This window comes from Hydractinia symbiolongicarpus, chromosome 12 (assembly GCF_029227915.1).
Source record: "Hydractinia symbiolongicarpus strain clone_291-10 chromosome 12, HSymV2.1, whole genome shotgun sequence".
Lineage (NCBI taxonomy): Eukaryota > Metazoa > Cnidaria > Hydrozoa > Anthoathecata > Hydractiniidae > Hydractinia > Hydractinia symbiolongicarpus.
Genome location: NC_079886.1, coordinates 15,767,332 through 15,788,861, shown reverse-complemented (window position 1 = coordinate 15,788,861; position 21,530 = coordinate 15,767,332). Strand labels below are relative to the sequence as shown.

The 21,530-nt window shown below is 33.5% G+C and overlaps 1 protein-coding gene and 1 long non-coding RNA gene across 3 annotated transcripts in view; one reads left to right on the top strand and one right to left on the bottom strand.

Annotated features, from left to right (window-relative positions):
- Window positions 1–15,318, bottom strand: part of LOC130622125 (diacylglycerol kinase beta-like) — a 41,899-nt gene extending 26,581 nt beyond the window's left edge. For both annotated transcript variants that reach the window (XM_057437530.1, XM_057437529.1), the window contains exons 1-2: window positions 14,988–15,318; window positions 958–1,031 (exon numbers count right to left, since the gene is read on the bottom strand). In XM_057437530.1, the coding sequence (XP_057293513.1) occupies window positions 958–1,031; window positions 14,988–15,057 (144 nt within the window). In that variant the 5' untranslated portion in view covers window positions 15,058–15,318. The remainder of the gene's footprint in view (window positions 1–957; window positions 1,032–14,987) is intronic.
- A 184-nt stretch (window positions 15,319–15,502) lies between these two features.
- LOC130622128 (uncharacterized) lies at window positions 15,503–19,340 on the top strand. The gene is made up of 3 exons (XR_008981002.1): window positions 15,503–15,636; window positions 15,922–16,011; window positions 18,086–19,340. It is a non-coding gene; the product is annotated as an uncharacterized LOC130622128 (long non-coding RNA).
- Window positions 19,341–21,530: the final 2,190 nt, after the last annotated feature.

Sequence of the window (21,530 nt, the reverse complement as noted above, 5' to 3'; positions counted from 1 at the left end):
TAATTTTGTTTTTCTTTAATTATTAGAATCTTAAGATGGATTGTCCTGATTTTTACTTACTTCTATGATTGTATGCTCTTTTTCCTGGTGCTCTTTTGAGTATTTAATAATTTTTTGAATATTTTTATCAATATCAAACGTACAAAAAAAGAAGGCTCTTACAACCCAACTAAACTACCTTCACAGCCCAAAACTACTGATTAGATTTCCCTATTTACTATTGTGCTATAATATAAGTTAACATTGACTAGTTATTGACCATAGCTACCGTAATTTTAAAAATATATATTAATCATAACGAAGGAGGGTGTTACAACAATAATCTGTCTTGTTTTTCACTTCTATTATAATTATTTTAGCGAAAGTGGCTAATTTTTGTTATAAATCACATAAAATTTTAAACTAATGTTTAACAATGTAACTATTTTTGTGATTACAAAATTAGTGCATCGCGCATTTTAGTTTTATCGCAACAAATTACCATGAACTAAGAATCAACTTTAAGTGGCCTTACCAATGGTGGTCCTAAAGTAACATTATTGATTCACCTTGTTTAGTATAATTGTAGATTGACATTCAACCAACAAAAAATAAAATCATATCTTCTATGCTCATTATATTTTCACGAGATGTGATGAGAAAATGTTTGTTTTTTTCATTTTTTTTCTTTAAAAATGTTTGTTTTTTTCATTTTTTTTTCTTTTTGCTTGATATCATTATATTTTTGTTTTTGTGAAAAGAATAACTAATTAACTTAGAGTCGCCATATCTGATATTTCGCATATTCAAATTAATTTTCCTTTTCTGGTAAGTTATTTTTTCCTAAGTGAACCATAGGAAGTAAAAAATAAATTATCTTAACATAAAAAAGTGTGTGTTTATTATGTATAAATATGAAAAGAAATTCATATCTGCTCAATGTTTTCAACTGCTTGGAAGCCTTCATGTAACACTTACCTGTTCTGTGTTGTAATCTTCATATAAACCTTCTCGAAATTCACTTAGTACATCTTTTAATCTTCTTTTAGAATCTAAATATAGAACGTATAATATTTTTACCCTGGAAATTTTTGTCTTAAAGTTTTGTCTTACTAAATAAGAAAAACTTTTTCATTATTAATTTAAATAACAGATAACTTGTTGTTGGTTGATACAGCCTTTGTAATTCACGTTAGGTCTCAGCATTTGATGACCTAACATATTTTTTAAATTAAAGCTTACGTTGACCATTATTCGTTGATTTTTTCCATGGGCTAACAACTACTTTAATCATTATTTTCCTCAAACCCAAAGAAAATAATGAGATTCACTAAATAGGTTTTTATTTTCCAACCTAGGTACGATTTGTAACCACAGCTTGAGTAGCATATACAATCTTAGTTTGTTTAAACATTAATTCAATACACATGAACACTTCTTACAAATTGGATTTCATTCTACTCACCTCGACAGCTGTCTAGAAATATGTATAAGGAACAGGAAGGTGTTTGGCTACTTTTAAGCTAACTGTGATGAGTGTACCATCCTGTTTTAATAGTTTGAATGTAAACCAAAATCATATTTGAGATTGACAAGATCAGATTTTGACAGTTTTTAAATAACTCAAAGGGCTAACCCAAAGTAATATCTGTGTAGGCTTTTTTACGTGCTGTTGTTTTTTGTTTTGAAATTTAAGGACTTTTCCAAGCAATTTACAGCTTTCTTTGAGATGTTCTTGCTTACCTTTGTTACATACTAAGCCTCTGTCCCAGGTCGTCTTTTATAAAAAATATATAATTCAAAAACAAAGCTAAATATATAGATACAAGTAACAAGTAAATGAAGTTGACAACTGGGGACTCAAACTTAATTTGCCCCATAGCAATAAAAAATTCAAGGTGATAACCTACTTATAACATTTTGCATTAAAAGCATGAATTGTCATCTTAGCATTTGTTCAGAGAGATAGATGGTTTAGCTAATATATATCAATAGATACGCACTACAAAAATAAAGTAAAAAGCTGAAAAGGTCAAAATTTGATACATTCTTAAAACTTGCATGTGAACAACTAATATCCTGAAAATTTCCTCAACTAATCTCGTTTTCATTTGATTCTGTGTTTTCGCAAGTGTATTTTTCAAAACAAAAACAGATATACAAGTAGGCTTATTTCCATTATTTAAGACAAGATAAAATACAGGTTTTAAAGGGAAATTAAACAAAAAAACTTGGGTGGTACAGTATTGCAAAAAGGTTTGTTAACATCGTGTTTGTGTAACGAGCGTGGTGCACCCAAACCATGATAAAATTGTGGTCTTTATGTGTAACAAACATTCAAACATTTTATCGTAACCACCACACTAATATTATTATCTCCACGAATGATTGTGCGTTCCACAATCATTTTTGCGAGCTCCACGATTTTTATAACCAGTATAATTTAATTTTTTTTTCAAAAAAGTATCTTTCATTAAAGTTAATTTGTTTGTTTCTGGTTTTATCGAGTTTAGCGAAGCATATTTTTAGCTTTTGCTTGGTGTATACTTTTCGTCATAGACGCGATTGTATTTTTTGTACAAAAAGTTAAATTTGTCTGACCATAAAATTCTTTTCAAGAGAAGGATAAACCAAAAATATATGCAAAATACTTAACAGTTGTAAAATTAAACTACATTTTAAGAGAGTCGTTGAAAAAGAAAACTCACATCAGACCATCATAATTTTATTGACACATGCTATGAAAAAAACGATGAATTAACTTCAGTTGGTAAGCTCCAAATATTTTTTTAGCGTTCTATTATCTTTAGTACGAAATATTTGCATATGAATAAGTTTAACATTTTTTCATTTTTAAATAAAAAATAATGTAATTATATATTTGTTTTATATATTGTAGATGTTTAAAAAACTTGTTAATAGTGAATTTTAACTGGACGTCTCATCATCATGCTTCGACAAGCAAGGCAAAAGAAAGGACAGACTTTAAGTGGTCCTCGCTATTGCCAGTTGGTGCGTCTTCCAAATCAAGTGACAAGACTGGAGTTTTTTCAAAACTTCTTCAGACCAAGGAGCAGTTTGAAGACGTAATCTTCACCAATGAATCCATGACAATGATGGATAATCACGGAAAAATATGTTCTCGTACAAAAAAAGCTGTCTTCCAAGCTGAAAACCAACTGCAAGTATCCTTACAAGATACTGTATGGGCGGGTATATCCGAAAAGGGGCCTATGGATATCTTATTATTCACTGGAATAATAAAAAAATAATTTTTTGCATATGAAATTTTACAAAAAAAACTACTGCCATTTAACCAGAGAGTTTACTCTGATGGACATCACTTTCAGCAAGATAACATACTAAACACAAAATCTTTTTTAATTATTCACTCTGATGATGATTTCGTTGTAAATCAAATATACGTATTTTCCAAATAATTTTTGTGATTGTTTGGATCTAATACAAGATTTCTTGTTAAAATGATTTATTCAAACTTAGCTTATTTCATTCTTTTCATGTCTGAATATTACGCCAGCCAATCAGTCACTCAATAAAACGAGAGTAATGGAAATGCATTGGATTATTATTATTATTTTTATATATTATTTTTCTTGTTATAGGTAAATACAACCTTGATTTTATTAAACACAATAACATCAACTGTTGGCCTACTCCTGCAGAAAGCCCTGATTTAAATCCAATTGAGATGCTGTGGCTCAAACTGGAGCATCAAATTTAAAGACGGGTAAAACCCAAAAAAAAGAAGAATTAGTTGCTAGAATATTAGATTTTTAGTCAGGCGTAACTTCAGAGAAATGTGAAAAATACACTCATTTACATAAAGTATTTCCGGTCGTTAATGAGCACCAAGGAAAAGCATCAGATCATTCAGAAAACGTTTTGTATGTAAGGTAAAAAATATAGGAAAGGCGCTATTCTCATGGTAATCCCTTACATGTTTTCCTTTTTTGAACATTTGATGGTTATCATTATGTTCCTTTTTTTGTTAATAATTCAATAATATTGGTAATATTGGCTAAATATTTTATAGGCAAAACTGAAAACAGCATTTTTAATATTTTGTAATTTATTAAATCATTCCTTTTGTTTTAACTTGAAAAATTCCTCCAATGAAAAGTCAAAATATGGAAAAAAGTTTCTTATTTAAAAAAAAGTCATAAGAATGTAGTTCTGAAAGTTTCTTAATTTTTTGAGATTCTACATGTAGATTTCTTATAACCTGGTTTCTTATAAAAACAAAAAAAACCTGTATGTCTCTTGGTGAAAACATTTTAAAGGTAAAAACAACGATCAGACTCCATGCATTTCAGAAAATCTTGTTTAAAGTATGTTTCTTACATTAAAGGAAACATGTTTTCTTGTGTGTGAATTTTCAAACTAGTTATAGATATAAATCAGGTATTAGAATCTAAAGAGGAAAATATTATTCCTTTTAAAATATTGTGTACATGTTGGTACATCTTTTCGAGAAATGTGGAAGAGGAAAAGGTGTAAAATTATTTTGAGGTAGTTAAAGTATAAAGTGTGTATCAAAAGGGTTACCGTATTCTTAAATGCGTAATACTTTTTAAACAACCAAGCACCAACCTCATTGTTTTTAAAGGATCCTCTAATAACAACATGATTAGCAGTGCAATGCAACATTATTTCTGAATATTTTACTTTTGCTAACATATTTTTTATAGGAAAACTTTAACAATCAATTTATTAAAAAATTAAATTAGAACACAATTGAGAAGATTTGAGGCTGAGAAAGGGTTACGAAATAAGCACATCCAGTCTAAGCTAAAACTCTTATAAAAAACCTGTGTGTTGTACAGTAGTGAGACATGGGCAGTGAAGCAGGAAGATCTTGACCGTTTAGAAAGGAATGATATGAGAATGGTTAGGTGGATGTGTAACGCCACTCTGAGAGACAGAAAGAGTTCAGATGAGCTAAGAAGCAGGCTAAGTCTCCGTATAATTAAAGATGTTATCCAGATAAGAAGATTGAATTGGCTGGGGCACTTGGAAAGAATGGAGGAGGATAATTGGGTAAGAAAGTGCAGAGACTTGATAGTTCCTGGGGCAAAGCCCAGAGGCAGACCGAGAAAGACTTGGCAGGAGGTTATAAGGACAGACTTGATACAGAGGAAGTTGAGTTTAGATCTAACACAGTCTAGATCAGATTGGAAGAGGGTCATTAATATACCCCGTCCAACCCATGCTAGCATGGAAAACGGACGTTAAGCTGAGAATGATAATGATGATGATGATGTTAATCAATTCGTCTCTGGGGTTGTTTCTTGGACAGCAAGCCCTGTGGACATGGAAAAATACAGTGTAATAAAAATACTAACCTTACTCTTTTAAAAAAATGTGTAATTACGTGAAATCGTCAATATTATTACACCTGTTTCACGTAGTCCTAAGAAAATGTTAGCGACGGTAAGGAATACATGTTTAAAAAACATAAGAACAAGCATCTTGACTTTTATAACAATGAGAAAAAAACCTTTTTACCAGTTTTTTACCTGTGAATATTCTGCATACAATTGTTTTTCACATGTAACTTTTGTATTGTTACAAGAGACGTATAAAAAGTTGTCATTTGACCTTAAAATTTAATTTATAAAATAAAGAATAAAGAATTCTAAATATAAAAACTATCATTATATATAACATCAATCTTTGAAAAGTGAAGAGATATTCATAAGATTAGGTTTTAAAACGACAGCAGCTTCTTATTTTTATTATTATTTTATTATTTAAAACACAGAAGCGTTTTTTTAATAAAAATATGGGGATAAATTTGTGGAAGAATTATTTAAAAAATTTTCAGCTGTATTTGATACCTTTTTGATGCCACTTGATTCCAAAAGGATTAAAAACTATTTTATAGCTAGCTTTATGACGAATTAAAATTTATTTTTAAGCTGTCAACTTTTAATTTAATTGATAAACTAATACGGTCTTTTCAATGGGCCGCATTAAAACAAGAAGACTGGGTCTTTTAACGAAAATAATGTTGCAGAGTGCAGCACTCGGCAAACAGCAGCGAGAAGTACGAGTCTAAGAGAAAACATTGTGATTCGTTTTAACTTTAACTTTTAAACACAAACCAAAATAACTATGATTCAAATTGTTTGTTGCTCGATTGCAAATATATGCCAGAGATTTGCTGTCGCAATACCAACAAAAACTTTTTAAAGGTAAATTTATGAACCCAACAATAAAACCAAATGTAAAAAGTAAATGCTTTTTTTATGAAAATAAATTCTTCTTATTAGTTTTGAAAAAAACGATAACCAACAAGAATAAAACTGCATTTTCTCAAATGATCAAGCAGTCTTCATAAAAAAATTTGGGCATTTTTGATGGATTGTCACTTCTCAATTAATAACAAGTTTATATTCGCATAAAAAATGAAATTATATCGATGAAGGATAATAGAAGCTCATCCTTTTTTTTATTCATTGTATGATGCACCTCACATTAAGAATTTGCATATTAAATGCAAAATAATTCAGGGGGTAATAAAAACAATTTTTTCTGCTAGGAAAGAAGTGTATAACCAAAAATGGATTTCAAAACTGTGTGCATATACAAACCAGTATTAAAAACGTCCTTTGCTTTCATTTCATCATCATTCATCATTCTCGGCTTAACGTCCCTTTTCCATGCTAGCATGGGTCGGACGGGGTATATCAATGACCCTCTTCAAATCTGATCTAGACTGTGTTAGATCTAAACTCAACTTCCTCTGTATCAAGTCTATCCTTATAACCTCCTGCCAAGTCTTTCTCGGTCTGCCTCTGGGCTTTGCCCCAGGAACTATCAAGTCTCTACACTTTCCTACCCAATTATCCTCCTCCATTCTTTCCAAGTGCCCCAGCCAGTTCAATCTTCTTATCTGGATAACATCTTTAATTCTACGGATACTTAGCCTACTTCTTAGCTCATTTGAACTCTTTCTGTCTCTCAGACTGGCGTTACACATCCACCTAACCATTCCCATATCATTCCTTTCTAGACGATCAAGATCTTCCTGCTTCACTGCCCATGTCTCACTACCGTACAACATAACACTTCTTACACAGGCCTCATACAACCTACCTTGTAACTCAATTGACAAGACTCTGCTAGTCAACAAAGGAAGTAATTCTCTGAACTTTTTCCAAGCAGAACCTATCCTGCAAGAAACACTTCTTGCAACACCCCCTTCACTGCCCAACATATCACCTAAGTAACAGAAGTTCTCAACTATCTCTAACGAGCCACTGTTGTACATCATTAAAGCTGGAAATACTTCATTCTCTATAATCTCACCTTTGCAACGCTTGCATACAAACTGTATGTCAGCTCTTAACCTTCCACTAATACTACTGCACTTCTTATGTACCCAATGCTTGCAAGTCTGACAAAAAATTGAGTTACTACCAACCCCTTTCCTGCAAACTCCACAATGCCACTTTCCAACTACAAGGTCTAATCTAAGCTACTAATCATGACTTTAGACTTTGCTGTGTTTACCTTTAGCCCTTTCTCTTCTAGTCCTTTCTTCCACTTCTCAAACTTTTTAACTAATTCTTCCATCGACTCTGCTATGAGAACCAAATCATCTGCATACAATAACTCCCATGGACAACCTGTTCTGAACTCCATCGACAGCGCTTCTAAGACTAGAATAAACAACAAAGGACTAAGTACAGAACCCTGATGTACACCAACATTTACACTAAATTCATCACTAAGTGAATCGTTAATCCTGACACGACTTCTAGCATTGCTGTACATAGACTGTACCATCGTAACTAGCCACTCATCCACACCTAATTTTCTCATAGCCCACCAAATAACTTTACGTGGCACTCTATCAAAAGCTTTCTCTAAATCTACAAAGGCAAAATAGAGATTCTTTCTCTTTCCTAAATACTTTTCCTAAAGCTGTCTGAGTAAAAATATTGCATCTGTAGTGCCACGCCCCGGAACAAAACCAAATTGCATCTTATCTATATCAATTCTTTCTCTAAGTAACTTATCAATCACTCTTTCAATAACTTTCCTTACTTGATCAACCAACTTTAAACCTCTATAGTTACCCCTTTCTAATGCATCACCCTTGCCCTTGAAACAATTCACTATTACACTCGACTGCCACTCACTCGGAATAGCACCATCCTTTATAATCTGGTTAGCAAGACTTGTAATAAGCTCAACTCCAATATATCCAGATGCTTTTACCATCTCTGCAACAATACTGATACTCCTGCAGCCTTGCTTCTTCAATTTTCTAATAGCCTCCACTACCCATTCTGTCTTGATCTGCATAGCTGGCCCTTCTACAACATCATTATCAGATAAATTATCATCATCCCAACTAACTCAGTGTTAAGCAACCTCTGATAATGATTCTTCCAAGCTACCCTTTTCTCCTCCTCTGTGCTAGCCAAAACACCTTCATCATTACGTATATAATATTTTGATTAGTCTTCTTCATTTGCTTTGCTATCTTGAATACCTCATTGCGCTGGTCTTCCCTTCTTAACACATCTGCAAATCTGTTTCTCTCTGCTTCTGATTTTGCCTTATACACTGCTGTACGAACGCGACGCTTAGCTTCTAAGTAAATATTTTTACTACCACCTGACTTCCACTCTTTCCAAAGTTTCCTCTTTTCCTTTATACACTGGTCAACCTCATTATTCCACCACCAGGTCTGTCTATGTCTAGCTGGTCCTTTCGTCCACCCACAGGTATCATCAGAAGCTTCTAGAAGACAATTCTTCAAAGTAGTCCAAGTACTTTCAACATTGTCACTATCACATTGACCATTGTAGGCTAACTGCTGAACTTTTGCACTAAATTGTCTTGCTACAATCTCTTCCTTCAGCTTCCAGACTTTTCGACAGGGCCTGTACTTTCCCTTGGCTTCTTTAACACTCTTCAGGATAATATCAAAAACCAGCAACCTATGTTGGGAAACACACTCTTCCCCCGATATAACTTTCACGTCCTTCACCACTTTCTTGTCTGACTTTCTAACCAGTAAGTAATCTATCTGTGTCTTACAACCACCTGACTCATATGTTATCAGCCTTATCTGTCTCTTACTGAATGATGTGTTGCAAACCACCATGTCCATTGCCATTCCAAACTGAAGCAATCTCTCCCCTTCCTTATTTCTGCTCCCAAATCCATAGCCTCCATGCACACCTCTATAACCTTCAGATGACTTCCCAACATGACCATTAAAGTCGCCGCCCACCATGACAAGTTCAGTGTCTCCAAACTTTGATGTGACTGCTATTAACTCATCATAAAACTTATCTTTATCTTCCTCACTGAGTCCACACATTACCTATCAAAAACTTTATCACTATAATACGACTATTAACACGCATAACATCTATTACTTTTTCTACCCACTTCTCCGCAACGAATATGCCAACTCCTCCATATCCATCACTATTACCAATCCAAAAAAGCTTATACCTTGCCCTCTTACCTTCCACAAATCTCACTGAAGCTCCTCTCCACCTGACTTCCTGAACACAACACATATCAACAGATCTACGTTCTAACATTTTAAATACTTCACCTGCTCTACCTCTCAGAGTACCAACATTTACACTAGCCATCCTCAACCTAGTGTTATCTACCTTGTGATGTGATAGCTGGGTAACGGTCTGACGATGCTCACACCTGACATCTGTCCTACTGTACGCGACACCTTTACTCCTTAGAATTCCAGCCCCGTTTACGCAGTTTGTCTGATCAACTATTCTTACGGCCATTAATAAAGAGTTTTGGCATTGTTTTACAGCTGGATGCCCTTCCTAGCGCCAACCGTTCACAGACCGGACTGGGTGTTTTTTAAAGTGACACCATCATGGGACTTCCACAATCGCCCCTTTAAACTAAGGTATGGTGGAGGACGTTCAACTCCTCTCTTGTCTCTTAAGGAGACCCTTAAACATTTGATTCAAAAATGTTGATAACATCAGCTCACCAATTAGCTCACTCTAGCAAAATAATATTTTAGCATTTTAGTGTCAAAAATTAGATTCTTATTCCTGCAAAACTAAAATACAAAACTATGTCCGTGAGTTTTAAAAGAAGATAATCATCAGAGGCGAAGAGGAAGAAAATCAAAAAATTTATAAATTTAAAAAAAGGGGAATGAATGAGTAAAATAACATCAATAAAATTAAAGAGAGCATAAATTATACAATGGCATGGATTTGATGACCCATAAATATATGCAAATCCAAAAAAAACTGTATTTTTTGCATTAAAAAATTTCAGATGAACCTTGTCTCATCATCATATCCCTGGAAACAATCATCATAAGGTGTTACGAGCAGATGTAAAACCAAGAATCTTTTATTAAGGCCCCTTTTCTTCTGATTGCAACCATTTTTAAGAAGTATGTAGTTTGATTGTTCTGTAGTTATCTTATTAAAACTGAGGTCTTTGTCACACGAGGGAGCAACTTGTACAACCTTCAGATGTACAACGTTGCATATTTATGAAATAAAATTCAATTGCTAGTATATAAGGTGAATTAAAGATTGTGAAGGCTATTCAAAGATATTATTTTGTGTTTTTGAAATCCAATGGTCTTAATACTTAAAAAAAATAATGCTGCTACTTTTTACTTTTTTTAGTAATATTTATTTATCATCGAAGCATATTTTTTAACATGCAAAACTTTTAAAGTTCTTCTTAAAAAAGCAACGTTTAACAACACAAACGGAAAAACATACTTGAGGACTTTTCTCTTCATGATAAGATTTCAAAAACAAATTAGATCTAAAAAAGTAGTTCTATCGCCATTCTTCATTCTTAAAGTTTTAAAATACAATCTAACAAAGCATTTCCATCGTCTCTTTTCGTCCTTAAACTTTTAAAATGCGATCTAACAAAGCTTTTCTATCGCCGTTCTTCGTTTTAAAATTTTTAAAACGCGATCTAAAAAAGCTTTTCTATCGCCGTTCTTTGTTCTCAAATTTTTAAAACGCGATCTAAAAAAAGCATTTCTATCGCCGTGCTTCATTCTTAAACTTTTAAAATGTGATCTAAAAAAGTAGGTTTATCGCCATTCTTTTTTCCATCGCTGCTTTTAATTGAATTTGTTTTCTGATGGTAGTAGTAACAATATATCAAAAAAATAATTTTGTATTTAGTTCCCTTAAAAACTTTTATTAAGGATTTATTTGGAAATGGTGTCACAAATCTAAGGTCAAGGAAACTTGACCTTCTGGTTAGACCCTATATGCACCTACCTTTTTGCTAACAAATGAGTGATTTTCAATACAATTCTACCACATCTTCTCTTTTTCTCATTAAATTTTACTTTGAAAGACTAGCATTATGACCAGCCAATTTTAATTCTAACTCATTGATGTGAGGACAAAGTTTTAAATAATATTATATGTATTCTCGAACACTCAGAATAAAAAATGGCAGGTAAAAATAAGATGAGATGTAAACTAAGTGTATCTAAATATTTTATGGAAAACATTGTACATCTGCAACGTTTTTATGAATAACTTTATAAATTTACTTTTTAGCTGGAAAACTGGAAAATCAATTTTTTTTGCACTAAGAAAATATAAGAAGTCAATCATTCCCCACCGAGGCTTCAAATTGGTCTTTTGATGCAATAAATATACCCTATATTGGTAAAATATTTGAAATGCTTAAAATGTAGCTAAAAGAAGGTAAAAATAAATAATCTTTTCTTGTCTCCCTTTCATATTAAAATATTGTATCCATAAGAAATATTCAGTGCTTAAATTTTTAAACAACGGAAACTTTGGTTGTTAAAAATTTGATGGTGTTTTTGGTAGTTGATGCACATATTTTTGTTTTAGTTTAAACTGTTTTAATCTTAAGATGTGGGCCTTCTTCACCACACTTCATTACGCTGTGTTTTCCTAGCTTTCTGATGACCCTGCCATATTAATAAAAAGCTCATGTGAATTGAGTTTTTTATCCACAGATCAAACAACTGTTGTAAAAATGCAAACAACGAAGAAAATATAACTGCTGAATTATTTATTACGAATCCTTCTACCATGATCTATTTTTAATTAGAACTTTTTTTCCACATTTTTTTTTTGTAAAATTTAGCCAATTTTTCTTTCTTTCATTGTGTTGTGTATCTTATAAACATACGAAAAATGTTTTTTAAAAAAAGCATATACTTTGGATTTGGCAAATATAAATATGTGTTATGTATATGTGACAAAAAAAGGTAGCAGGTTTTAATAGAAAATCCTGACTTACACCAGCCTGTTGCATGGCAGATGTTTAAACAAATAGAAGAATTGAAATGGAGCGAGAGTATTTTCCTATTGAACACACAATAAAAACCATTTCAAAAGAATTTACATATACAATTTTTGAATAAGGTCTTAAAAATATAAAAATTGACAGGAAATATTTTTTTATTTGAGAAAAAAAATTGTAATGAAAATACTTATATATTCTTATTAATAACTTTATTATAAGTATATATATTGTGAAGAGCTGGATGTTTCCAACTACCTGTACATTTTGGCAGCAACTTTATCGCATATAAGACATGGGTATTATATGAGGAAAAAAACAAAGAAAACAAAATTGGCTACATATAGCAACTAATAGGATAATAGGATACCAGAATACTGTGGTATTCTTAAAAGCTTTCATATTTAACATCAATTTGAGTCAATTTATGATGACTAAAAACAATAAATTTATACACTTTACTGTTTCTATTGTATTCATATACAAAGTTTTGTCCATTTTAGAACTAAAAAAGTGCAAAATGGAAGAAATACATAATTGAAGGTGGTAAAAATAAAATATAAATTCTTTTGAAAGATAAAGTTAACAAATTAACATTTTGTTTTTTACATGATAAAAATAATTTTTTACATCTAGACATGTCAGTTTTTTTTAGAATTTTTGTTTTAGTTTTGAGATTTTTAAAACTATTTTGACGTCCCTATGAAACTAGCATTGATGTTAGCATGGCTAAAAGAGTGTTTGAAGTTTTTTGCTCAATTTGGTGTAAAAGAATACTCTTTTGGTAATGTTGTTGTTTTTGTATATATGAACAAGTTCATAAATATCAGACACTGATTTGGACATTGCAAAAAAGTAAAAAAGCAAAATTTCCTTATAATTTGTTTATAAATCCACCTAGTTTGCTAAAATGTCCAGGGATGCTGCATATGCTTGTTCATCAAAAGCTTAGTTGGTCAAAATACCAAAAAAACCTGTGGTGGTACATGATTCTGATAAAAAAGTAACATTGTTAGTAATTTATCATTTTTTGGTTTTCCTTGTGTTTTCAATCTCCTTATCCTACTCTTTAATGGTATATTTAAATAGTTGTTTTTGTATAACTTTGCATGTCATGTCTCTTTCAGGTTAAATCCAAAGGTCAGGCTATAATTGAGCTAAAAAAACACTGATACACCTAGCAGGTTTATTTGCGCGTCTTGAAAATCTTGAACCCTTAAGAATTTCATATCATAATTTTTGAAAAATTTAAAAATAGTATTGGGAAGTGTCTATATATGCAATATTTTGTTAGTAGGGCAAATTAAGAACATTAACAAGTTGTTAAATTCATTAATTCCCAAAATAATTAAAAAAAGCATTAGAAAATTATGAAGTTTCTTATTCCTATAAAAAAAATGTATATATTTTATAATTAGTTTTGGCAAAACATCGCTTTTCTACTATATTTTATATTATCATAAATATTAGTGGGAAATATATTAGGCTTTTAGATACACTTATTTGAAATTAAAGCTTTTCATTATCAAGTAACAATATAATTCACTATTTGTTGAATATATTATAGAATTGAAACAAATTTTTCATAAGGATGGAATTCAAACACAAATAAGGTAAGGCTAATTAATAAGCCATTACCTTCACCATGCTCAGCTAACTAGTAATACTATCAGTGAAAATACTATTCTGAACACACATTTTTTCCATAGTGAACAGTGTTGGCCTTAAAATCAGAATGTTCATTAAATAAAGGTTTTCATGGAAGCTATATGCTTGCATGTTGTTATGCCACTACTGTTTAAACTAACAACAGCAACACAACAGCAACACAAAAAAACATTTTATGTGCTCCCCTGACTTTCCTGAAAAAGTCGGGATAATATGACAAAGATGAATCTAAAAATGCTTGTTGTCATTAATTTGCCTAATAAAACAAATTTTTCTAATTGAAAAATACTCTTTGCAGAACCGCTAATTCATTAACCCCATCCTTTTTGTGCAAAAAGTCAATAGAGCATGACAAAACAAGACTTTAAGCTGCAATTCTGATTAGGAGTAAGCATGGGGTTAACCCTTATGACACAATTAAGTCAACGAGTATTTTTTATTTTTTTGTTAGCTATTGGGTAGTTATTGCCAATAGACAAATGTTGTTATGACAGTATTGTTTATATTCCCGGACTGCATAAGCAAATCAGCAGGCAAAAAAATACACATAGTATAATCAACGGATCAGTACATTTCATATTTCCAATCATAAAGCATCATTTGACCTCAAAATTTATAGTTTGCATTTAGTTTGGATTTAGCACACATATGAATAAAACATATATAGTTCTATAAGCCAAAGTGGAAGAATTCTACTGACTAAAATTTGATTTTCTTTACCTAAAGTTTACGATTATTGCTTGTTGGCTTTTGATTTTTTTTTGCACATGTGCACAAATCCTTTCAAAACGTAAAGAATATCAATACTTGTTTATTAGTTATAACGTTAAAATATAGCTGCTTGTTAATTTAGTGTAAAGTTTCTGCATATACTGAAGGATTTTAATGTAAAAAGTATATGTTTAACCTCTACGCTCTGTGAGCACATACAACACAAAATGTGACAACATATAAAACTACAGCTAGCTGACTATAAAAGTTTAAAACATCTGTTTATGTACGTAGTTACAGTACCAACAGACATAGCATGTGGAACTTACACTTAGTATATTCTTGCAATTGTTTAAATTCATCTGGGGGTAATCTTTCCCATATACCAACAGCAGCCATGTTTGTTTATAATTTCACGCCTCCATAACATTGGGAATATAGCTTTAGCAGAAACATACTGTTAGCATTGCCTTCAGATAGCGAATACTATTATCTATGCTTCAAGGATTTCACCCCTTATTATCATGCTACTGCGTAAAAAATTGATTCTAAAACGAATGAGTTTTTCCGCAACAAGATCTTATCTGTTTAGCCTTTATATCGCTCTCTGGAGAGACAACCGATTACATTCGTTTTCTGTCAAACTTTCTCGTTCCGCAAAACCATCAATATGATTTGCGATTGTGTAAGGCTAGCACGAAATAATGGAGATAAAATATTATATTTATTTCTTTTCGTTTTTTTTACCGTTTAGCCTAATTAAAATATTATCTCCGCTAGTTTTTGCGTATGACGTCGTTTCGTATACAGCTGCTCAAATTCCCTTTATATTTCGAGCAGTTAATCTGAACTGTCGCCGGAGGCGGACGGTTTCTATATGTTACTTTATCGCGCGTTCCCGAAAACACACAGGGACTGTGCGCTTTTTTTGTGGTCAACATTTTGTAAGTAACAGTCCTCAAAACAACAAAGCAACTGGTAAGGAATTTTTTTCTGAATTGAACCGACTCGTAACTGACACCCCAATTTATTTTTTAGGACGGGATAGTCTTGAAATTAGGATGCATAATAGTAAAGAGGAAAAACACTGTTCGTATTTACGTTATTTTAAGGAATTTTCGATTGGCTATTTAATGTTTTTAAATTTTGACAATACCTCAGCTCCTAAAAATTAGGTTCTTATAAAAAGAAACACATAGATGTTGTTTCTCCGTTTTAAATTCTTGTTTTTGCATAACGTGTAAAATATAATCTATTATATAGATTAAAAGACATGATCATATATATTATCTTGCAATAAATTATTTCGCAGTTGAATCTCATAAACCGTGATGGAAATTGAACAATCCTCTGGTGAGTATATCAAATTACAGTGATTTATGCTCGGTCTATACACGACAAACTAGTCTCTATAATAATACGCCAGTTCCGTGTGTCGGTCTGTTACTTTTGCAAAGTCGATTATATTTTTCATAATTTTCTTCAATAAAGTCTATAAAACATCACCTTAAAATTGTTCTGTAATTTACCAAACTTTAACGTTAAACTAATATTAACGTCAAAGAAAAGTATATTACATTAATGAAGCCATTACAGTGCACTTAAATTTTTGGAAACGAGGTTGTGACGTCAATGATTTTTCACCGCGTGGGTAAGTAGGGACCACCTAGGACCAATTTGGGTAATTTTCCCAAACCTGGGTCCCCAAATCCGTTTCGGATGGACGGGTTGATGACGTCACCAAAAAATCTTCAAACCCCAATATCTCTGCAACCGTTTGTCAAAAGTACATGATCCTATACATTTTCTTGATCAGCGTTTCAAGTTCTATACGAGGAAGACACTAGGTATAAAATTTCTTAAAACATTTTTTTGTGTTTTCACGGGCCTTGATGACGTCAGCACAATTTTTAAACCCTTATATCTCCTTAGGCGTTCCTCGAAAACATATCATCCTATACATTATTTTGAGCAGCGTTTCAAGATCTATACGATAAAGGCAACGAAATTACAAATTTCTAAAAAAAAAATTTGTGCTTTGACTGGTCTTTTTGCCGACAAAAATTTAAAACCCTTACATCTTCTTAGGCTTTCGTCGCAAACATATGATTCTTTACATTTTCTCGATCAGCGCTTTAAGCTCTACACAGTAGAGGCATCGTAAAAACAAGTTCTAAATTATTTTTTGCAGACGAGTTGCTGACGTCTTCAAAATTCAACTGACCCTTTTTTAATTTTAATTCTGCCTGAGGGGATTTTGCCACGGGCCTTATCGACTAGTCTCTTATAATATTATGGAGCTTCTGTTCTTCATATTTGTTTGCATTATGTTGCATTCTGGCGTGTAACTAAACTCACTGTAATGTTATTACTTTTACACTACTATTGTTTCTCTTTATATGCGTTTTACTAAGCATCAAATAGCTAGCTTCAGTTTTAGCTAAGTGTTCTCAATTTAAGTATATTTAACTGGGTGTCTTAGCTACTTTTAGCTAGCTAATGTTAGCCTCCAAGTCCTACTCCCCATCCCATCATGGCTAGCTCTAACCTGTGACTTATATTGTTATTCCTCATTTTTAATTATTTATAGCTAGCTACCTAAGTTTCCAAACGTCTCTTCTTTTATGAGCACGAACTAGTCGATAAAGCCCGTAGAGAAATCCACTTAGGCCAAAGGTCAATAAAAAGAAAGTTGTTTTAGATGTTTTGCTGACGTCAGCAGTGCAGATAAAAAATTTCGCAAAATTTGCTTATACTTTGTCTGTAATGAGTAGAGGTTGAAACACTAGTCAAAATAATGTACAGGATCATATGTTTTCGACAAACGCCTAAGAAGATATCAGGGATTAAAAATTTTGCTGATGTCAGCAAAGACCCGTCACAACCCTAAGAAATTTTCTTAGAAATTAGTATACCTTTTGCCTGCATCGCATATATCTTGAAACGCTGATCAAGAAAATGTATAGGATCATGTACTTTTGATAAACGGTTGCAGAGATATTTTGGGGACCCAGGTATGAAAAAATTACCCAAATTGGTCCTAGGTGGTCCCTAGTTACCCACTCATTGACGTCACCACCTCGTTTCCGAATTATTTAGCTTTAAAGTTTTAAGTGCACTGTAATGGCTTCATTAATTTAATATAGGATATTGACGTTAAAGTAGTGTTATTGACGTCGCGCCGTAACGTCAAAAAATTTAACATTTCAGACATACCTTTTTCGGCTACATCAAAGGAAAATAAACACATCCACTTTGTCTATTACACACACAGACACACAGACACACTCTTTGTATTATTATATAAGACTAGTCGATAAATCCCGTGGAGTAATCCACTTAGGCAGAAGGACAATGGAAAAATAGGTTGTTTTAGTTTTTTTGCTGACGTCAGCAGTGCAAATACAAAATAAATATATTTTTTTAGAAGTTTGTATACCTGTTGCCTTCATCGTATATATCTTGAAATGCTGATCAAGAAAATGTATATGATCATGTATCTTTAACAAACGGTTGCAGAGATATCAAGGTTTAAAGGTTTTTTGATGACGTCATCAAACCGTCAATTCCGAAACGGATTCGGGGACCCAGATTTGGAAAACTTCCCCAAATTGGTCCCAGGTTGTCCCTAGTTACCCACGCGGTGAAAAAACATTGACGTCACCACCTCGTTTCCAAGTTATTTGGCCTCAAAGTTTTAAGTGCATTGTAATGGCTTCACTAATCTTAATTAACTTTCCTTTGACGTCAATACTATTTTATCGGTAAAGTTTGGTAAATTACAGAACAATTTTATAGGCAATGTTTTATAGAATTTGTTAAAGAAAGTTTTGAAGAATGTAATCCGCTTTGCAAAAGTGACAGACAGACACACGGAACTGGCGTATTATTATATAGACTAGTCGATAAGGCCCGTGGAAAAATCCACTTAGGCAGGATAACAGAGAAAAACAACCGTCATTAAAATTTTGATGACGTCAGCAGAGACATGTCAGAACACAAAATGTTTTTTTTTCAGAAATGTGCATGCCTGTTGCTTTCATCGTATAGATCTTGAAACGCTGAGCAAGAAAATGTATAGGATCATGCACTTTTAACAAATGGTTGCAGAGATATTAGGGTTTAAAGGTTTATTAATGACGTCATCAACCCGTCCATTCCGAAACGAATTCGGGGATCCGGGTTTAGGAAAATTACCCAAATTGATCCTAGGTGGTCCCTAGTTATCCACGCGGTGAAAAAACATTGACGTCACCACCTCGTTTCCAAAGTTATTTGGCCTCAAAGTTTTAAGTGCATTGTAATGGCTTCACTAATCTTAATTAACTTTCCTTTGACGTCAATACTATTTTATCGTTGAAGTTTGGTAAATTACAGAACAGTTTTATAGGCGATGTTTTATAGAATTTGTTAAAGAAAATTTTGAAGAATGTAATCCACTTTGCAAAAGTGACAGACAGACACACGGAATTAGCGTATTATTATATAGATTATGATGTAACAAGCTAGTTAGCTACCTACAAAATCTTTCAAAGACTGGAACTTTTGCAGGATAGTAGGATGCATTTTTATGCTCATAAGAGTATAATTATTTTCACATTTCCTGTAAATTTTACAAGGGGACCGCGTGCAATATGACAAGTGGAATAATTTTTTTCAGAATTTAAAGAGTGTGTGTTAAATTATTTTTTATTGTTTTGTTTCTGACATCCTGTTAAATTTTTGCCAGCCTAGCTTCTAGTAAAATGCTAGGTTATTTTTACAGGGGGTTGTAGACATTTGATTGTCAATTTGCGTGGGTTTATGACTTTATTTTAATTTATGAGAGGATATAATATGGTTGTGTGTGTTTTTGTTTATACTGCAAACTGCTGTTATAAAGATAGGGAAATGTATGTTCTAGCGCAGTCACGCACGCGCACGCTGTGACATCACAACAAATCCAATACCATGCAGTGCTTGGCTATGGAATTCAAGGGGTAAGTCCCTATCATGCAGTGCTGAGTAGGGTAAAGTCCCTAATAAGTGATGACGTCATAAAATCATACAAAAACAAGTATAATTCTAGAGCAGGGGGAATTCCCTAATGACACTAATAATCATCAAAAATCAACGCATGCGCAGTAAGGACTAAACTGCGTTAGTATTTTTTGACCGTTATGAAATCATCCGACAAAGTAAAAATTCTTACAATAAAGAATGAACACACATACTGTGAAACAATTACGTAATATCGCAAAAGGTCGTGGACTTACGGGGTATTACAAGCTACGCAAGGCTGAATTGGCTGCCCTATTGGATAATGTATCACAGAAACTGGTCAAACCTATAACGTCTGAGGATATGGACTTATTTGAGACGCAGGAGATGGCCAAGACCCGTCCAACTATGGGGGGTAAAATCAGGTAATGGCATAACTGGGTATTGCCCCCATCTGAGATGGACGTCTTTGAGAAGCAGGAATTATCAAAAAATTGTTCCGTTGTAAGGGATAAGATGGCTAGTTGATGCTGTCCCCAAACCTGTAAGGGAGGGGGTCAAAAGAAGCTATGCAGCCCTTAAACGTAGGGTGATGGGGCTCTATAGCGCGGCAGCCAACGCAAGACCTACGCTTCATGATGAGGTAGAAAAGGAAGCTGGGAAGACTATATAGAAGACATCCAAAATCTATATGAACAGCCGGGGCAAGATTTTACACCCCAGGAACATAAACATGCCATCCGCAGGACCTTCCGAAGTTTCCGAATTCCCGGCATAGGAGGAGCAGACGTCGACGGGTATATAGGAATGGTGAGACCCAATGTGAAAACCTTGGTTGAGGGACAGGTAGAAGATATGGGGTCAGCGAAGGTACAGTTGCTCTTATGGATCATGTGAAGAAAGAAAACAAATCCGGGGGAGGAAGACGATGAGTATATTGAGGTGAATAAGGTCTTCAAAAGTAATATGGCCTCAGTCTTCCAGAGTAGCGACGTGGACGGCATGCTGGATAGGAGGTTTGCCTAAATCAAAACACATGTGGAAAATCCAGCACTAACCCAGAGTGGCTTTACGATCTCTCGAATCCCACACCTCGATGCAGACTTTCACAAATTAAGGCTAACAAGGGGTCCATCGTATATAAAAGCACCTAAGTGGATAGCTTCGAGAAAGATGGTATAGAGTTCCCTACAAGTATGAAGAGTATAAAAAGACTAAAAAGCTAAGCAAGCATGTACCATCTAGCTGGTGCACGTATAGCACCTTTGCCTACGGCGATGTAGCAGATCCCCTAACAGTATAAAGGGGTCAGGACTGCGTCACCCGCTTCTTTAACCACCTAGAGGATGAGGTCAAAAGACTATATTATACCTACCCGCAGCAGGACATGCTGCCTCTAACAGAGGTCCTGGAAAGGGAGCACAACGAGGCCACGGAATGCCATATCTGCATAAAGCCCTTCGATGACTATAAGAATAACCGCAAAGTTCGGGACCATTGTCACTATACTGGGTTATATAAGGGTGCGGCCCATAAGAGCTGCAATATCAAATACAACATACCTAGCCATATACCCGTGATATTCCACAACTTGTCGGGGTATGATGCCCATCGACAAAGATGATACCTTCAGGCTAATGCTTCGAAAAGGCGTGTATCCGTATGAATACATGGATGGATGGCAGCGATTCGAGGAGTTGGAGCTACCTCCAAAGGAGGCGTTTTACAGCAAACTGAATATGAAGGGTATCAGCGACAGGGACCATGAATATGCTAAAAAGGTATGGAATGTTATTACCCCAGAGGGTGATAACGTCACCATGGGGGACTACCATGACATCTACCTGACCATAGACGTCCTGCTATTCGCCGACGTGTTTCGAGGCGTGTGC